The 17,048-nt window shown below is 37.8% G+C and overlaps 1 protein-coding gene across 4 annotated transcripts in view; it reads left to right on the plus strand.

Annotated features, from left to right (window-relative positions):
* Positions 1-17,048, plus strand: part of GRB14 (growth factor receptor bound protein 14) — a 133,117-nt gene that overhangs the window by 99,632 nt on the left and 16,437 nt on the right. For all 4 annotated transcript variants that reach the window (XM_037044572.1, XM_037044575.1, XM_037044573.1 and 1 more), the window contains 3 exons: positions 8,615-8,736; positions 10,578-10,652; positions 13,350-13,487. In XM_037044572.1, coding sequence (XP_036900467.1) covers positions 8,615-8,736; positions 10,578-10,652; positions 13,350-13,487 — 335 coding nt within the window. The remainder of the gene's footprint in view (positions 1-8,614; positions 8,737-10,577; positions 10,653-13,349; positions 13,488-17,048) is intronic.

Below are 17,048 nucleotides of genomic sequence, written 5' to 3' on the forward strand. Positions count from 1 at the left end.
TCTCTGCTACTGTAACGTTCTTGCAACTATCTTCATAGTGATCGTATTATTATAACTAAACAGTAATTCCATGAGAGCTGGAGCTCTGTGTACACATACATCTTTGTAATCCAGGATTTAGGACAAATAAATGGTTTTTTAACTAAGCTATACCAAAATATAAGGTATTTATATCAAACAGTTCAAAGGATGGATTGCAGTATTGTACATAGCAGGCAGAGACTTGGAAAAGAAACCAAAGCAACCACACATCATGCCCACATGGAAATTTACTCTGAATCCTTAAAGCATGCATTAGGTAACTTAGAATTTGTGGAAGCTATTTCTTAGCTCTTCAGGTATTTAGCAGTCAGCTTGAGATAATATGCATGCAAACACTGTAGAAAAATAAGGCTGTCTATGAATACAGGTTATGATCGTTGAGTCTGAGTTAATGTGAGAACTATTTAGATTTGCTGAAGAATGATCCACAAGGCCTTTCTACGCATGAGCTGAAGGGTCGAGATTTTCCTCTTACTGCCTTTGGGAAGCTGAATTTGGTGGTGGCAATTTTCTGAGGGATCTTGTTGGTATTAAGTAGTTTTCTTACGTTAAGGAATCTTTTAGAAATTGAGCCCTGTTTAAGTCTTTGCTTCTCCAATTTTTGTTTTGCTTGGTCAGAGGCTGTTCATTTTTATCTGAAAATAAGATTGACAAAATATGTGTGGTTTCTGCCTAGCACAGAGAAGTACAAGGACCATTTGTCTCCTGGAGTTTCCTGTAACAAAGGTATATAGAGAATTGTTTTCTGAGTGAATTAGAGGTAAAAGCCACTCTTGTTTCTTCTCTTATCACATGACGAGAGGAGTAGGGACTTGGGTTTCCCTCCGAGCCCCACGCTGTACCTTCAGTAGCTTCAGCGAGGAAATCCAGGCAGAAGGCCGCAGGTGGACAGTTTCCAGACTGGGGGGTTTGAATTTTTTTAGAAGGGCTTTCAAGTTAAATCAACAGTTGCAGAAGGAACATTTTTTCTTCTTGTCTTTTTTATTTAAAGGAAAAGTTTCTGAAAATTAAATAGAAAACAATTATATGTAGTTATCATTGTCTGTTAATATTTTATTGTTACCATAATACTTCACTGATCCATTAGAAACAAAAATTAAATTTAAAGCAATATGAAGCTTTTGTTTTTGTATTAAAAAAAGATTTTTTTTCCTTTTTTGGAGGCTTGCTTTCCTGTTTTCCTCTTGTTTGGTCGCTGTATTGAAGTGATTTAAGGTGGCCTCTCCTGTTTTCCTACCTCCATAGGAGTGGTATCTGATCATTGTAATTGACTTTTTAATGCCTGAAAAATATTTATTTTTTAAAATTAAAAAGTTAAAAAGATACATCTTTGAAGTTATAATAATATGTTTTAATAGAGTATTTTAGATGGATTTATGAAGCTTTAAAAATAAGGTCTTTAAAATAATCACGGTGAATGTATGTGAAAGTTGACTGGGGTCACTTTTCAAATGGTAACTCAAAATCTGAGTTTGTTCCAGGTGATAGTTTCTAATATCATTGTTTTCTGATGTTGCGGCAAAGAGCCCCTGATTATAGAATTAATTTGTGTTGTTCAGATATTTTACAAATGTAATAAATTACTTAGGGTTACTTAGTTGGTTAAAATCTGCTTGGTTTTAGAATGGGGCTAAAGAAGAGCAAAAAGAAAGTGTATTGTAAGCCATCTAGACTAGTATTTTGTGTCATTTGGTTTTTCCCTTCCATTCCTTGGGTCCTGGTGATGAGGTTTGGCCTAGGTCAAACAATGCTGGTCGTCAGTAACTTTTTACCTCCCGGTTAAGCATTTTTCTTTTCCTCTCAAAAGAATCCTTTTACGCATCCTGCATTTTCATGTGGAACTTACTCCTTATTAAGGTGTGTATTTAGTCAGGTTTCTGCCTTTTAAAAAACCTACTGATTTCCTGTAAAACATTCACCTGATCATCAGTTATGCCTCCTGGGGTTGTTTGGATTGCAGTGGCCCTAGTTCTTCAACATAAGAAGACTTAGTATGAGGATGGTATGTGACCCTGCATTCAAACTGGGGTGGGGATATATAAACTTACAAAAAGATATATATTGTGTTATATATTGTGTTATATATTGTGTTAATATAACATGATATAATTTTTGAAAAGCCGATTCTGTAATAAAGTTTTATCTCCATTACCAAATGAGTATATGAGATAAGAACCAGGAGCTAGCTGCATTCGATCCTCTGGACTTTGTTTTTTTTTATACATTTTCTGAATTTTTAATAGAATAGTATCAGAAATTGTCTCTGAAAGAATGAAAATATGTCTTTTGCTTTCTCACATACTCCAGTTTTTGCTAGCTCTTTTTGAAGAAAAAAATTTTTTAAGGTTACCAGTACGTTTTCCTGATGGTAGTACATGCATTATTTAAAAATTTGGTATTACAGTTCTGTGACATTTTCTGCAGACATTATATCACTTACTTTTTCTTTCTAGATTGATGTGCTGGGTTTTATTTGCATGTACTCAACAAAACCCTGACTAGTCTGCCCCTTCTTTTATGATCACATATATTTCTCTAGTTCTTCTGTCATAGCTGTTCAAATGTGCTTGGTTTTTCTACCCTCTTTCTTTTCTTTTCTTAATTCTCACTTGAGGACATGCTTATTGATTTTAGGGAGAGGGAAAGGGAGGGAGAAGAGATGGAGAGAAACATTGATGTGAGAGAGAAACCTCTATTGGTTGTCTCTCACATGCACGCCAGCCAGGGATCGAACCCACAACCTAGACACATACGCTAAGAATTGAACCTGTGACCTTTTGGATTCCAAGACAGTGCTCCAGCTGAGCTACACTGGCCGGGGCCTCTCTCTCTCTCTCTCTCTCTCTCTCTCTCTCTCTCTCTCCCTTTCTCTCTCTCTCTCTCTCTCCCTTCCTTTCTCCCTTTCTCCCTTCCTTTCCTTTCCTTCCTTCCTTCCTTTCTTTCATCAAGATTCAAATGATTTATGTTACTTTCATGTAAGGTTAAGATTGATAAAATTGGAAATATTGCCCATTATTTTCTTTCCCCTTCTACTCAGGATGTGGTTGCTTATTTTCACTTAATTAGCAAATGTTTACTGAAACATAAACATTTTGATTCATTTCAGAATAAAAAAATGAGGCGATTGAAACATAAAAACTGCAAGAACATGAGAGATTTTAGCTAGTAAACAGGGAGAATGAGCAGGATGTAAACAGACCAGCAGAGGTGGCAGCAGGTGCTTCTCTGGTGGGAAGTATAGTGAAGTCCCCTTGCCGTGCTGTACAGAGAGCATCCACTTGGGGCCAGGATGAGACTGCCATTTAAATCCTAATATTTTGCCATTCTGAACTTTTGTTTCATTTGCTGTAAAGTAGAGACATAACTTGCTCATTAGATTATTTTATTAGTTTCCTAAGACCTCTGTAACACATTACCAAAAACCTGATGGCTTAAAAAAACACCCAGAAATATAATATTTAAGAGTTCTAGAGGTGAAGTCCAAAATTAATTTCACTGGGCTGAAATCAAGGTGTTGGCAGGGCCACCCTCTTTCCCAGGGCATTAGGGGGAGTCCATTCCTTGCCTCATTCAGCTGGTGGTGGCTGTCATCATTCCTTGGCTTGTGGCCACATCCCCGGAAACCCTACTCTGTGGTCACATCCCCCTTTCCTCTTCTGTCTGTGTCATATCTCCTTCTGTCTCTCCTTTATAAAGATACTTGTGTTTGGATTTAAGGCCTACCTGGATAATTCAGGATAATTTCCTCATCTCATCATATTTAAGTTAATGACATCTATAAAGATTTTGCTATATAAGGTAACATTTATAGGTTTAAGATATTAGGAACCAGTACTGGGGCCATCATTCAGCCTGTTGCAGATATTACAGGAATTGAATACAGTAATGAAAACGGTCTCAGATTGAGACTTGCCGAGGTGTAACTTTGTTTATTTCTATAATCGAATTAATTTTTGACCTTCAGTCTCCTGACTTCTCAGTGGCAGATAGTTTAATCTCCGTTTGCTTCTTGGATTGTTCTCAGTCTTATGGTAAATAGTACATTCATGTTCTATAAAGAGTTAAATTTAAGATAGAAATATTCTCAGTTGAAAGATTGGACCTACTTTCACTTCTCCAACACCCTGGTGGGGGCATTTAAGCCCCACAAGCTATTTATCTAACTCTTGTCCAACTCTTCATGTTCTGAAAACTCTTGTTCCTCTCGAATTATTGACTATACCATAAAGCCCCTTAAGTTCATGGTTTTCTCTTGGCCATTCTATGCTTCTCCTGGGGACTTGGCACCACGTCAGTGCGATTTCCCCATGCCGGGATGCTATGGACTCCTCTGCCTCGATGTTAGACTCAGCTATTGATTTTCTACCATACTAGATTCAGGGCATCTCCTTAAGACTAGAGGTCTCCTAAGGCTACAATCTTGTTTGAACCACACAAAAACTTACTGGGCATTGTATCTCCATCAGCTCCTTACCCTGGGGTTCTAGTTCTGGAAGGGTACAAGATGCAGGGTCACTTGGTACCTACATCATCTGCTTACAGTCTAGCTCCATCTCAGTCTTCACCCCACCCCCTCTGCCACTAACTCCGTGATTCCAGCTCCTTTCCCAGAAGACAAAGGGTGGATCTCTGTGTGAGGCAATGGAGGATTGGCTAAGCATGATTCTCCCCAAGGAGTTATAGCTGTCTAAGATTGATAAAGTCTACTTTGAAGCTCAAAAGGAAAGAGAATGCATCTCTGTCCTTATTTTCCTGTCTGTATAGTGCACCCTGAGATCAGAACAAATGCTGTTTTCTTGGAAGAGAGAAGTAATGGGTACAAAGAAACAACTGTTTTTCATAATAACCTTGAAATTTTCTCTTACTACAGTTGCAAAGAATACATAGTGCTTAGCACATACTATGTTTAATAATGTGGACCTATATTTCATAAGCTTGTTCATGTCACCAACAGCTGGGTTTGTGTCACACAAAAGGTTGTTAGGAAGGCAACTTCCACTCAATACCTTAGTGACTCCTGGATCCACCAGCCCTCACCCCGCAATCTACTTCTTTTACAGTCTTCTAAACTCATTAACAGCAATGCAGTTCTTCCAAGAGCTTAAATAAAGACTCTACGTGTCTTCCTTAACTCTCTTCTCTTTTTCATTCCATGTCCAACTTGTCAGCAAACCCTGTTGGCTCTAACTTTAGAATATATCTAGATTTTTCCTGCTTCTTACATGTGGACTGATGATACTACTCTAATCCAAGCCACATCACCTACCATCCCCTTTCTCATTACGATATTCTACCTCCATCTTTAAGCGTTTTAGGATCAGTTCTACACTTAGCAGCCAATGTAATCCAATGCAAACATCTTGGTTCATGCTATTCTCTCTCTTTGAAATGACTTCTTATCTGACTCTGAGGAAAAGCCAGATCCATACTATAAACTGTAGGGCTTTATCCAGCCTCCCCATGCCATTACTTCTCTAACCTATTCTGGCACTCTCTCTTTGGCTCACTCAGCACTAGCCACCTTTACTTCATGCAGTATTGCAAACACGTCATCCTTGCTCTTGCCTCAGGAGCTTTGCTCTTGTTCTTCCTCTCGATACCTGCTTGGCTTCCGTCCCTTCTCCTCCGGGTCTTTGTTTGCATACGACCTTCTGCAAGGGACCTTCCTTGGCGAGCTGCTGAAAAGGGGCTCCTTTCCCTGTGCCTTCCTCTCTCCCGCCCTGTTCTGTTTTTCTAGGCAGTATTTACCGCAACATTGTAAGACTTAGCATTTGATTCGTTGTCCGTGTCTTTCCATCAGGATGAAAGCTCCATAAGGCAGTGATTTTTGACTTTTTACTACAAAATTTTAAGCCCCAAGATGATTGTCAGACACTTGGTAGGCTTTTGATAAATATTTGTCTGATGGATAGATAAATAAGTGAGTTATAACTGCCAGGTTACATGCATTTGTCTCGTAACAAGCTGGGAAGTCCACAAGCGTTTTGGGCAGGGATCACATTGATACAGACTGCTCACAAGGTTTGTTGTGGTATGAGTGTTCAGGTTGGATTGAAAGAACAAGAAAGTAGAGGTTTGGAGATCAGTTAAGAAGAGGTGAAGGTCTGAAACGGAATGGTGATAGTGGAAATAGGTAGGGAGTTGTCTGTGTGACAGACACTCAGAGGAGGAATCCCTGATATTGGGGGATAGCCAGAGTAGAGGATATTGAAGTATATGTGGAGAGAGATGTAATGGAAATGGGAGAATTTAGGAAAAAGCAGTTTGAGAAGGCAAAAGGAAAAGGACTTTGTTTCTTTTTAAAATTTTGGTAAAATCCACATAACAAACTTTATCATTTTATCAATTTTAAGAGTACAGTTCACTGGAATTATGTATATTCATAATGTTGTAGAGACACCAACGTTCATCTCTAGAACATTTATATTTCTCCATACTAATCCATTAAACAGTAACTCCCCATTTCTTCCTTTTTCCAGTCTCTGATAGTCACCATTCTATTTTTGGTCTCCATTAATTTGTTTATTCTAAGTACCTCATGTAAATGGAATTACACAGTATTTGTTCTTTTGTGTCTCATTTTGCAAAACATAATGTCTTTAAGATCCATCCATGTCATAGCATCTGTTAGAACTTTATTCTGTCTTAAGGCTAGTTTTTCCACTGTATGTCTGTATTGCTTTTCATTGTCTATTCATGTGTTGGTGGACATTAAGGTGTTTCCGCCTTTTGGCTATTTTGAATGTCGCTACTATGAGCATTGGTCTATAGATACTTGTTGCAATCCTTGCTGTCACTTCTTTTGTTTATATACTCAGAAGGGGAATTGTTGAAACGGTTTAGTATTTTTAGGAACTGCCTTACTGATTTTGATTGTAGACAAACTGTTTGAGGTGGTCGAAAGTCTAGCAGTCAGCCCTGGAGGGTGAGTAAAAGCAGCTGTAGTCGGAGATTTCACTTCAGGGAACTTGACAGACATGATGGATAAAGAGGGGAGCATGAATTGATTTAGAGAAAGGGAAAGAAAAGAGTTGAGCCAAGGATTGCATCTTGGGAGGGAGAAGGAGCTGCAAGAGACAGTCAGTGAGACCGAAAAAGAGCCGTCAGAGTTAGGACAGAACCCAGAATGCTCATGCACACTTAGCTCGAACTCATCCATATTCACTGAGCACTCTCACCAGAACTGCCTTTCAGAGAATAAGCTTCTATTTAAGTGTGACATTGCTTTCAAGGGTTTGGGTGTTATAGGTCACAGATCACTACCGAGTGTTGACTTTCTGAGACACACATACTTTTCACAAAAGTCCTAGAAAACGCAGAGGATTTCTATATTTCTTATTTGGCTGTTCTCTCTTTCCTGTTTTACATTAGTAAATTCACGGCTACTTTAACTTTTTATTGCAGTATTCCTTATCTTAAAAATGCAAGCAAACCATATTGGACAAGTCGATGAATTCTCAGATATTGCATATGCCTGAGTATTCAACACCCAGATCTATGGGATATTTTCCATACCCAGTGGTTCCCACCAGACCCCACTTACTCACCCACCATCCCCTTTATCTTGGTTTCTAACACTATAGGCTTATTTCGCCTGTGTTGAACCTTCTGTAAGTGGAATCATGTACTATGTACTCTCTATGTCTGACTTATTTTATTTAACATTATGTTAGTGAAATTCATCCATAAAACTTCTTGTTGTTGTAGTATATATATTCCACTGTGTGCTTTTATAAAACTTATTTATTTATTCTCATGTTGATAAGCATTTGGGTAGTTTCTAGTTTGGGGCTATTAGGAACTGCTGCTAAGATACTCAGTTTCTTACTGAATAGGTATTTTGCATGCTATGGTCACCCCCTTAAAGTCTCTGCTTACTTCATTTAAGGGACTTTCCTTCGTAGTGCCTTCCCACTCGACCTAGTTGTCTTCATTGTTAATACAAAGTGTATTTCCCAGAACATTGGTTTTAAAAGTGTAAAGTGCCTGAAGAAATTAGGTTTCTTAAAAAATTCTATGTACCTACATTAATGTTTTCCTTTTAAAGTATTTATTTTAGTTTTTCTTAACTATCCAGAATATAGGTCTTAAGTGTATATTGAACCTGTCAAAATTGTTCTTCTTTTCATGGGCTGAATTGTTCAACCCAAAGGCAGAGATTTTAATTTTGATACCATGATGAGTTTGAGAAAAAGAATAGCTCTCATATTCTTAATGTAGATTTGTTATCAAACTTATAAATTACATGTCAGTAAAAACACATTCAGAAGTAGCAGAAAGTGCATTGTAATATTTTGTCATTTTTTCTTTTCAGGTTACAGTCTGCTTTGGTATAAAAATCAGTTGTTACTAATTCAAAATTGAAGGAAGTTTTGTCAGTCTGGCTTTTTCAAAATTGAGTTGAAATTTTCTATTTTGAATAAATATATAAAGATAATATATTTTGTGTATTTGTATGGATATCTATATATCCACGTATATATTTGTCTACCTACCTTTTTATCCATTAATTCATTTACCCGTCCATCTATCCATTCATCCATTGACATACTCACTGAAACATTCTTTACAGAAAGAACAGTAGAAGACCATGAGCTGGTGATTGAAGTGCTGTCTAACTGGGGAATGGAAGAAGAAAATAAGTTATACTTTAGAAAAAATTATGCCAAATATGAATTCTTTAAAAATCCAATGGTAAGTGAAATCCCTATTAATAGTTATGAAAATAAATGAACTAGTTAAATTTTGTTTTAGTTCATGTGAAACATCACTATAAATAAAATATCATTTCTTGTTTGGTAACACGTGGATAAGAATTCTGATCCTTTATGATTAGTCACATTTCTTCTTACTCTACAGTTGAGTCAGCATCAGCACAGAAGTCAGTTACATGCTTTTCAAGAATGCTTCTTACTTTTGCTTTTTAAGAAAAAGAAATCTCTACATTTCATTTAGGGAATGAATTATTAGATATCCTTGAGCAGGTTCCAAAATACTATATTTTAGCACTTTTCAGAGAACTTAGGGTATTTAAAATATAAAATGTTAAAGTAAAAACAGATTGATGATCCTTGGGGTTGTTGTAACTTAATCTAGAACTTTAAGGTTAACATGAGTCTTGCTGTTGCCAGTTATTTTGTTTTTAGTGCAGTAATCAGTGAGCAAGGTAGAAATCAGGTAAAGGGCGGTTTATTATCTAGTGAATACTAATTTCATTGTAGTCTCATTAAAAGAAAATAAATGTATTGCATTCTAATGAAGACTAGAGATCTTTGGAAGTCAGGATAGCCTTTGAAATCATTATTTTAAATTGTTTTAGTCTTAGCCCTATAGCATTTTTTATACTACATTTTGGATAATTGGATTGAAATGATCCTTTATGGAAAATATATGATGCTCATCATAATAAGAGTATTTTCAAACCCCAAAAGACCTCTTATATTCTTTTTTATTTGAACCTATTAATAGAAACATAATGGATGATGTAGGCCAAAGAAAATAGGAGTTCTAATAAAATTAAGTAGAATTAGAATGTGCATGGAAATTGTTTTCATGTGAATCTTTATAAAAATCAAGACTTTAAAAATCATTGTTATAGAAAAATGGTTTAGTGTTCCTTTTGGGTTTATCTCTTTTTTCAACATTTAAACAGGCTGTACACGCATTTTGTAGACCCGGAACAGTGGTTCTCACCTGGGTCGGTGGTTTGCTGATGCTGGGTGGCGTTCGTGGTTGTCACGACTGCAGGCCGGGGCTGCTAGTGAGCAGAGGCCAGGGGTGGTGATCGCCCTGCAGGGTGCAGGGCAGCTCTCCTGTCACCGCAGCGCAGCATTGTTGTTAGACTGACTGTTAATAGAACTTCTGTTGAGAAACCTGACCTAAAGGGAGAAGTGTAATGCATTTTCCTAAACTTGTCTAGTCATAAGAATTACTGGGGGAAGGGAAGAGTGCTTGTAAAAACACTGGATCCACGAGCTACCTGAACTACAGAATCAGTCAGGAATGAGGCCTAGGAATTCCTATGTCAGGCAGCTGCTCTGGGTGAATTTTATAATGAAACAAGTTTGGAAAAACAGTGAATGGAAAAGACTGGACTTTTCGATCCCCGGTCCTAGTTTAAGCCCTGGCTCCTCTACAGTGTGGGCTGTGACCTTGAGTACACCCTTTACTTCTGAGAGCTTTGCCTTTCCAAAATGGAGTTGACGGTCCTTTCGCACTGCCAGAGTGGTGGCACGGCTCAGGGAAGAGAAATAGGGGCAAGGGCACTGTCACCCCGAGAGCAGAGTTTTGTGTAACTCGAGGTCTGTGAACTTCTTCGTGGGCGTCCTCTGAGAGTGTTTGCTACTCTGGGCCCACCTCTGACCTTTCCATTAACATACCTCAAGGTAAAGTCCACAGAGTGTCATTTTTAAAAGCTCTTTGAGTGAATTTTCAGCACATTGATTTGAAGAACTTTCGCTTTAGATTACAATGGTCATAATTGAATCTTTTCTGGCACAGGTTTTGGGATAATGTAACCTGTATGTTTTCTTCAGTATTTTTTTCCAGAGCATATGGTGTCTTTTGCAACTGAAACCAATGGTGAAGTATCCCCCACACAGATTTTGCAGGTAAAATATGCTTCCATTAAAATGTGTTAAGTAATAATAAAGGGAAACTTTAAGGTCCATGTATATAAATATCTCAAATTTGAAATCTTAAGTCTTGAATGATTAAATTTTGCTGGAGATAAAACTGAAAAGAATAGGAAAGAAAAAACAAGAGCATAATCTGGGTAAAGAATTCCTTAAATCAATAGGATATTGCATAACAATATTGTTCTTCCCAGGTTTGGCTAATTGTCAAAGGTTTGTAAATGTTTAAAAATGTGTATCCTGGAAGGAAATTTGCGGTTTTGTTTTGTGATGTGATTAAAGATTCTTAGTCTTTCAAAAAATTAAAATTTTCATTAAATAGTAGATATTTTACTAATTGGTATTTAGTATTAAGTTTTATAAGAAATGCTCTCAATCCTATCTGTAATAAAATACTTAGCAATTAAATGAAAGGATAAAAAAGATATACAATATATCTGTTTTATATATTAATATTTGTACTACCTAAGACAGAAATACTTGAGTAGAATTGTGAAATACCATGGCTGAAATAAGAGTGTTGCCTATTTCATGAAAAATCTCATTTTATTGGGCTCATTTCTTTCAAACTGTCAGTAACGTTATGGGATCATTTTCCAAATTATTTTCATTACAGTAAAAGAATAAAAAGTTATTTTATTTTTGATAGATCAGTAGATTTTATACCAGAAGGTCTGTAGTTGTCAGGTTTGTACTGAGCAATATCTTTATAAAGATATTGCTGTTTGATTTAGGCCCTGGGCATCCCCAAACACACCCTGCGTTCTCTGATCTTGAGTGAAGAAAACTTTTAATATTCTTCATTTAATATTTTCAATATATATACTACTTTAAATATATTGACCTCTAAATATACTTGTAAATATATTAACACAGATATTGGGTATGATTGATTTGTTTTCTGTGAGCTTTTTAATATGTTATATTTCCTTTGTCCACTTTATAATAAAAATACGATTAGTCTCAAGAGATTTTTTTCCAAAGCTACTTGTGTGCTACCAGGTTTCACAGACACCCCATCAGACTAGCAGGGTGCGTGGTGGTGGCGGCCGTGGCACCCCAGCTGCCAAGCCTCACCACCGGGATGGGGTTGGAGTTTTCCTTCCGCCTCTGTTCCCACATTCTCCCATAATGTAGTTATATTACTTTAATGCTACATTATAAAAACAAGAAAATCACAGCCTTGGAATCAGTCGCGCATGTGGCCCTGACCTCTTCTGTCCGCGGAGGCAGTGTTTCCAGTTTTTAAAGCGTTTCTTCTTTTTCTAGTGTGACCTCTGTGACTCCCTTTTTAAAATTTAATTGGTTTGCTTTAATAACTTGGAAAGCACTCAAACTAAAAAACATACTTGCCTGCTTTGCATGTCAATTAATTGATATCTGTGGCTCATTAAATTGAAATTGTTTTTAGTAATTTACTTAAAAAACATAAATATCTACTAGCAGCATTTCCCTGAGTAGCATTCTGTAACGTTACAGTGTTTTAGCTAATAATTTCTCTCACTCTTGGTGTTGCCTTTTTGCATTTGTTTACTCATAGGCATTTTTATTTTCTTCTTTTAATGAGATGCCGGTGCATTTTCATTGTCTTCTTAAAGGTGCTCAGCACAGCCATGCAGACAGGGCTACTCCTTTTCACTCTGGTTTCCTGACCAGCACGTCGTCTGTCAGTTAATTACTACTGTGCAGCAACCTATTCCAAACCCTAACAGCCTAAGTATCCACTCACATTTTGCCAACCAATTTGTGGGTGAGGAATTAGAAAGGGCTTACTTGGGTGAGTCATTTCTGAAACACACTGATTAACGGAGGGGTTGAAGATCCCCCTTTAAGTTGGCTTTTCCCTACATCTGCCTGGTATTGCTTGGCCTGTCTCCCTCCACATGGTGCCTCGTCCTCCAGGGCTATCCACCACATAGCTGTCTCAAGGTAGTCACATTTCTTATGTGACAGCTGGCTTCCGAGAGTTAAGTGGTGGAAGCCATCAAGCTAGTTAAGGACTATAGTTAGAATGCACTAACCGTCACTTTCGCCAGTTCTGTTGGTCAGAGTAGTTGCAAGTCTTGTTGAGATTTACGAGAGATGGAGACATAGACCCCACCTCCTTATGGCTCAGTGGCTAGATCACTTTGCAGAAGAACAGGTGGAATGGAAGATATTGTTGCAGTTCTCTTTGGAAAATATAGCCTGGTATACCTACTCACAACTGAGAACCCTAGAGACCAAGAAGAGATTGTTTGTTTGCTTTACCCTCATCTTACTTTATTAATAATTGAATCATTGAAGTCAGAATTGTCCTACCCCACAATGAAGTTGAAATTGATAAGTTCTTAGGGAAAATCATAGAAAAAGATGAAAAGTATCAGGACTTAACTCCCTAGATGAAGTCCAACTTTTCAAACGGACATTCAGATAGCTTGTAATTTTGGTGTTTGGCTAAGTGCTGACCATAATTTAGAATGTACATTTTGTGAACATATTTTCATTTGGAACTTTAAATGAAAGACTGATTTATTTTCCTTTTTTGTATTGTCATTTCTGTAATAATATCTAAGTGGTAAAGATACCACTAGATATTACATGTTCATATTTAAAATCTTAACATAATTCATATGAAATTACAATAGCACTGATTCAAAAACCACATGTGAGTGTCTGATTTTCTTTTTCCAGATGTTTCTGAGTTCAAGCACGTATCCTGAAATCCATGGGTTCTTACATGCAAAAGAACAGGGAAGGAAGTCCTGGAAAAAGATTTACTTCCTTTTAAGAAGATCTGGTTTATATTTTTCTACTAAAGGGACATCCAAGGTAATTGGAAATATCCATGATGTGTTATAAATTATATATAAGTTGTAAGTTAAAATGGATTTTCCTTTTTTTATTACTTTATTACTTGATTTCAAGAGTTGGTAAAATCTTTGGTTTGAACATTTGTAATAATCTGTTTAAAAACCAGCTCTTCAGCAGATGCCTGTACTCACATACATAATCTCTCATACATACAATTCCCGCAGTGCTCAGCATTACGCAGTTGGTGTTTCTATGTAGTCTAGTAGATACAGCCTACGCCATATCGTCTGTGATGTATGAGCGTTCATGTTTTATGCAATGCAGTGATATCTTTCAAGTAAAACTACTTTTTAGAGTTTTCATGAGAGGTTATTTTAATTGTATTTTCATGCATCTATTGTCAATGACAACATTGTTGATTCTTTATGGTAACAGTCATTTTTCTCTGGCTGTTTTCCAATATTCTTATAATCATTGGTGCTCGGTAATTTTCCTGCCAGATTTATAGGTGCCTTTAAATATACTCGGATAACACTTGCTTGATTCTCAACATACGCATTCAGTCTTTAAATTCCTGTTTTCATTTTATGCTGGAGATTTGTATCCATTATTCCCTTCACATTCCCATTATTTGATCCTTTAAACTCTCACTAGGATTAGCTGTCTTTGCTGGTCATGGCTTCATGCGCCCCTTTGCTAGTGGCTGCCTAACTTTGGTCTCTGCCTCTGCCTTCCTGTGTCTCTTAGAAGGACACTTGCCATTGGATTTAGGTCCCAACTGCATAATCTAAAATGATCTCATCTTCAGACCCTTAATTTAATTACATCTGCAAAGACCCTTTTCCCAAATTGTGTCATAGTCATAGTTTCTCAGGGGTTAGGACATGGACATACATGTATTTGGGGAAGCCATTATTCAACTCACTACAGGAAGCCAGCGAAACTTTTTCAGCAAGAGAGTAAAATGATCAGGTTGTAAGATTAGTGGGGCTTACCTGGCCTGGTGGCTTGCTTGGTGGAGCATCCTATACAAAAAAAACAGGTTTTGAGTTTGATCCCCAGCCAGGGCACGTACCTAGCTTGTGGGTTAGATCCCAGAGAGGGCATATGAGGGAAGCAACCAATTGATGTTTCTCTCTCCCGCCCCCCGCCCCTTGCTCTCTAAAATTAGTCAAAACAAAAACCAAAAAGACATATCCTTGGGTGAGAATTTAAAAAAAATACATTAGTGTGGCCACACGGAGCTTACAAATATCAAGAAGAAAGAGAAAAAAGAGAGGAGGAGGGAGCCAGGGAGGGAGGCAGGAGAGGGGGAGAGAGGAAGAGAGGGAGGGGTGAGCGGCAGAGATGCTAATTAGATGGTAATTTGGTAATTCAAAGTGGAGGTGATGGGATCTAACCTAGGATGAGCAGTGGAGGAGGAGAGGGTAAATGCCAGGTTAGATAGAAAATGGCTGTGTTTATGTGACCGATTGATACAAAAGAAGAGGAAGCATTAAAATGTTCTTAGAGAAAGAAATAAAAATAGAAAATGTTGTAATAGAACAAACAGGAATAAGAGGTTTGCTAAAAGGTCGTTATCTTAGAAGTGAGATGCGAGTGCTCTTCTCTCCCTACACTGTGCTGAGGACGGAGCATCCCAGAGCACGGCTCATGGTGGGGTGAGTTATTTGGGCAGCGGTCCTCACAGGACCTACCGGGAGCCGCAGGAGTGATCCTTGACTCTTTTCCCAGTTTTCCCCAACTGTTTTTTATGGTTTCCTCCTTTTCCTCGCATACTGTTTTCTTTGTTGCTGATTGTGTGCACGTGTGTCTGAGTGTAAGTGGTGGGATGCTTCATGGAATGCGGCTTTACTAATTTAGACCTCTTCCCCGTACAGAAATCTTTTATTTTAAAGTATATATCGTTTGACTGCTATGTTTCATCATAGAGATACATTTAACTAATTTTTCTTGACCATCCAAATTAGTTTTCACATTTTCCTATCATAAATAATGTTAGGATGAATAATTACCCATTTTTGTAATTAAAGTTTTAGACTTTCTTTTTTACCACTTGAGTGAACTTGCTTTTTTCCCAATGTTCCTAGTGTATGAAAGTGCACAGGAAGATGTCTTTTGAACAGTCATGCAGTGGATCATCCTTGTGCTTTTAAAATCAGAGAAAAGCACTTTTTAAATCTAGTAATCTTGCTTATCTCACTGTGCTTTATTTTAATTCCAAAATTTTTATTTATTTGTTTTTAGAGAGAGGAGAAGGAAGGGAGAAAGAAGGGGAGAGAAACATCAGTGTGTGGTTGCCTCTTGTTTGTCCCCTACTGGGCACCTGGCCCACAACCCAGGCATGTGCCCTCACTGGGAATCGAACCGGTGACCTCTTGGTTTGAAGGTAGTCACTCAGTCCACTGAGCCACACCAGCCATGGCTCACTGTGGTATTTTTGGTTTGTTTTTTTTTTCCCAGTGATTCTTCACTGGAGGATATGGTAATGTCTCTTGAGTTCCTGAATTCTTAGTTCTGCAACAGGTTTCTCATTAAAGTCAACTTTACCCTTCACCCTCTGTCTTCCCTACTCATTATACAACACAGCTCTTCTTCTACTTGATCCATGTTTTTATCCTTGTAGAGGGCTTCCCCTTGGCTAGACAAAATTCTAAGCATCAAATCTCTATTTGCGGTCTGGACCTTAGCTATTTTCAATGGTGTCTGACTTTGCTGTTCGTCAGTTCATAATACTCTCTTTAGCCTTGCCTACTAAGCTCATGGTCAGTGGTCTACACATGAAAATGATTTTAAGTTCCCCTCAATAAAGAACTATGGGGTGTTACGTAACCTCCAGTATGATATGAATAGTCATTCTTGATAATTTATATACATTATATTATATATATATAATATATATATATGTATATAACCTCAAGAATGAGTGGTAGAAATTATGTAGATTATCTGGTATCTAATACTGACATGTCTACCTGGCACATAGTCCCTATCTTGCCCTTTTCCTGTAAGAAGGGTGCCAATTTATTTTTCTTTCTAAAGACGTAGGCTGTGAAGGAATTAGGTAACTGCTTCTGTAAGCCTTGAAGATGTGACTGCGGCTTACATTATAGAGAAACATCTAATAACTCTAGAGAAACACCCTCCTCGCCAACCCCTCCGATGCTGTACAAGCGCACACTGAGCTTTCACTAACCATGCCACCTTGGCCTTGTCGTTTTATAATGCCATAAGCCTTTGATACGCCTGTAGTAATGGGGAAAATCAATCAAAAGAGGAAATGCACATGCCTCTATGGCCTTCCAGCATTTCTTGAGCCGCCGTTTTCTCACATGGGAATGACTCAGTGACATTGACTTGTACAGTATCGGTGGGCAGGGATGTTCTTATTTCATTTTCCTAGAAATCAGACATTTTCCCCCTAACAAATCAGTTTCTATGTAGGAATTCGGCTTTAAAGGCCACGCCAGTTAGAGTCTCTTTCTCCTTTCTCCTCCCTTGTCCCACGGGCTCTCGGCGGGGCTCGTCTTTGCCGTGTTCTGTCCTGTGCTATTTTCCTGGAATTGGGATCTGTAGTCA

This window comes from Sturnira hondurensis, unplaced genomic scaffold, assembly GCF_014824575.4.
Source record: "Sturnira hondurensis isolate 20B ecotype Veracruz unplaced genomic scaffold, ASM1482457v3 Scaffold0004136, whole genome shotgun sequence".
Taxonomy (NCBI): domain Eukaryota; kingdom Metazoa; phylum Chordata; class Mammalia; order Chiroptera; family Phyllostomidae; genus Sturnira; species Sturnira hondurensis.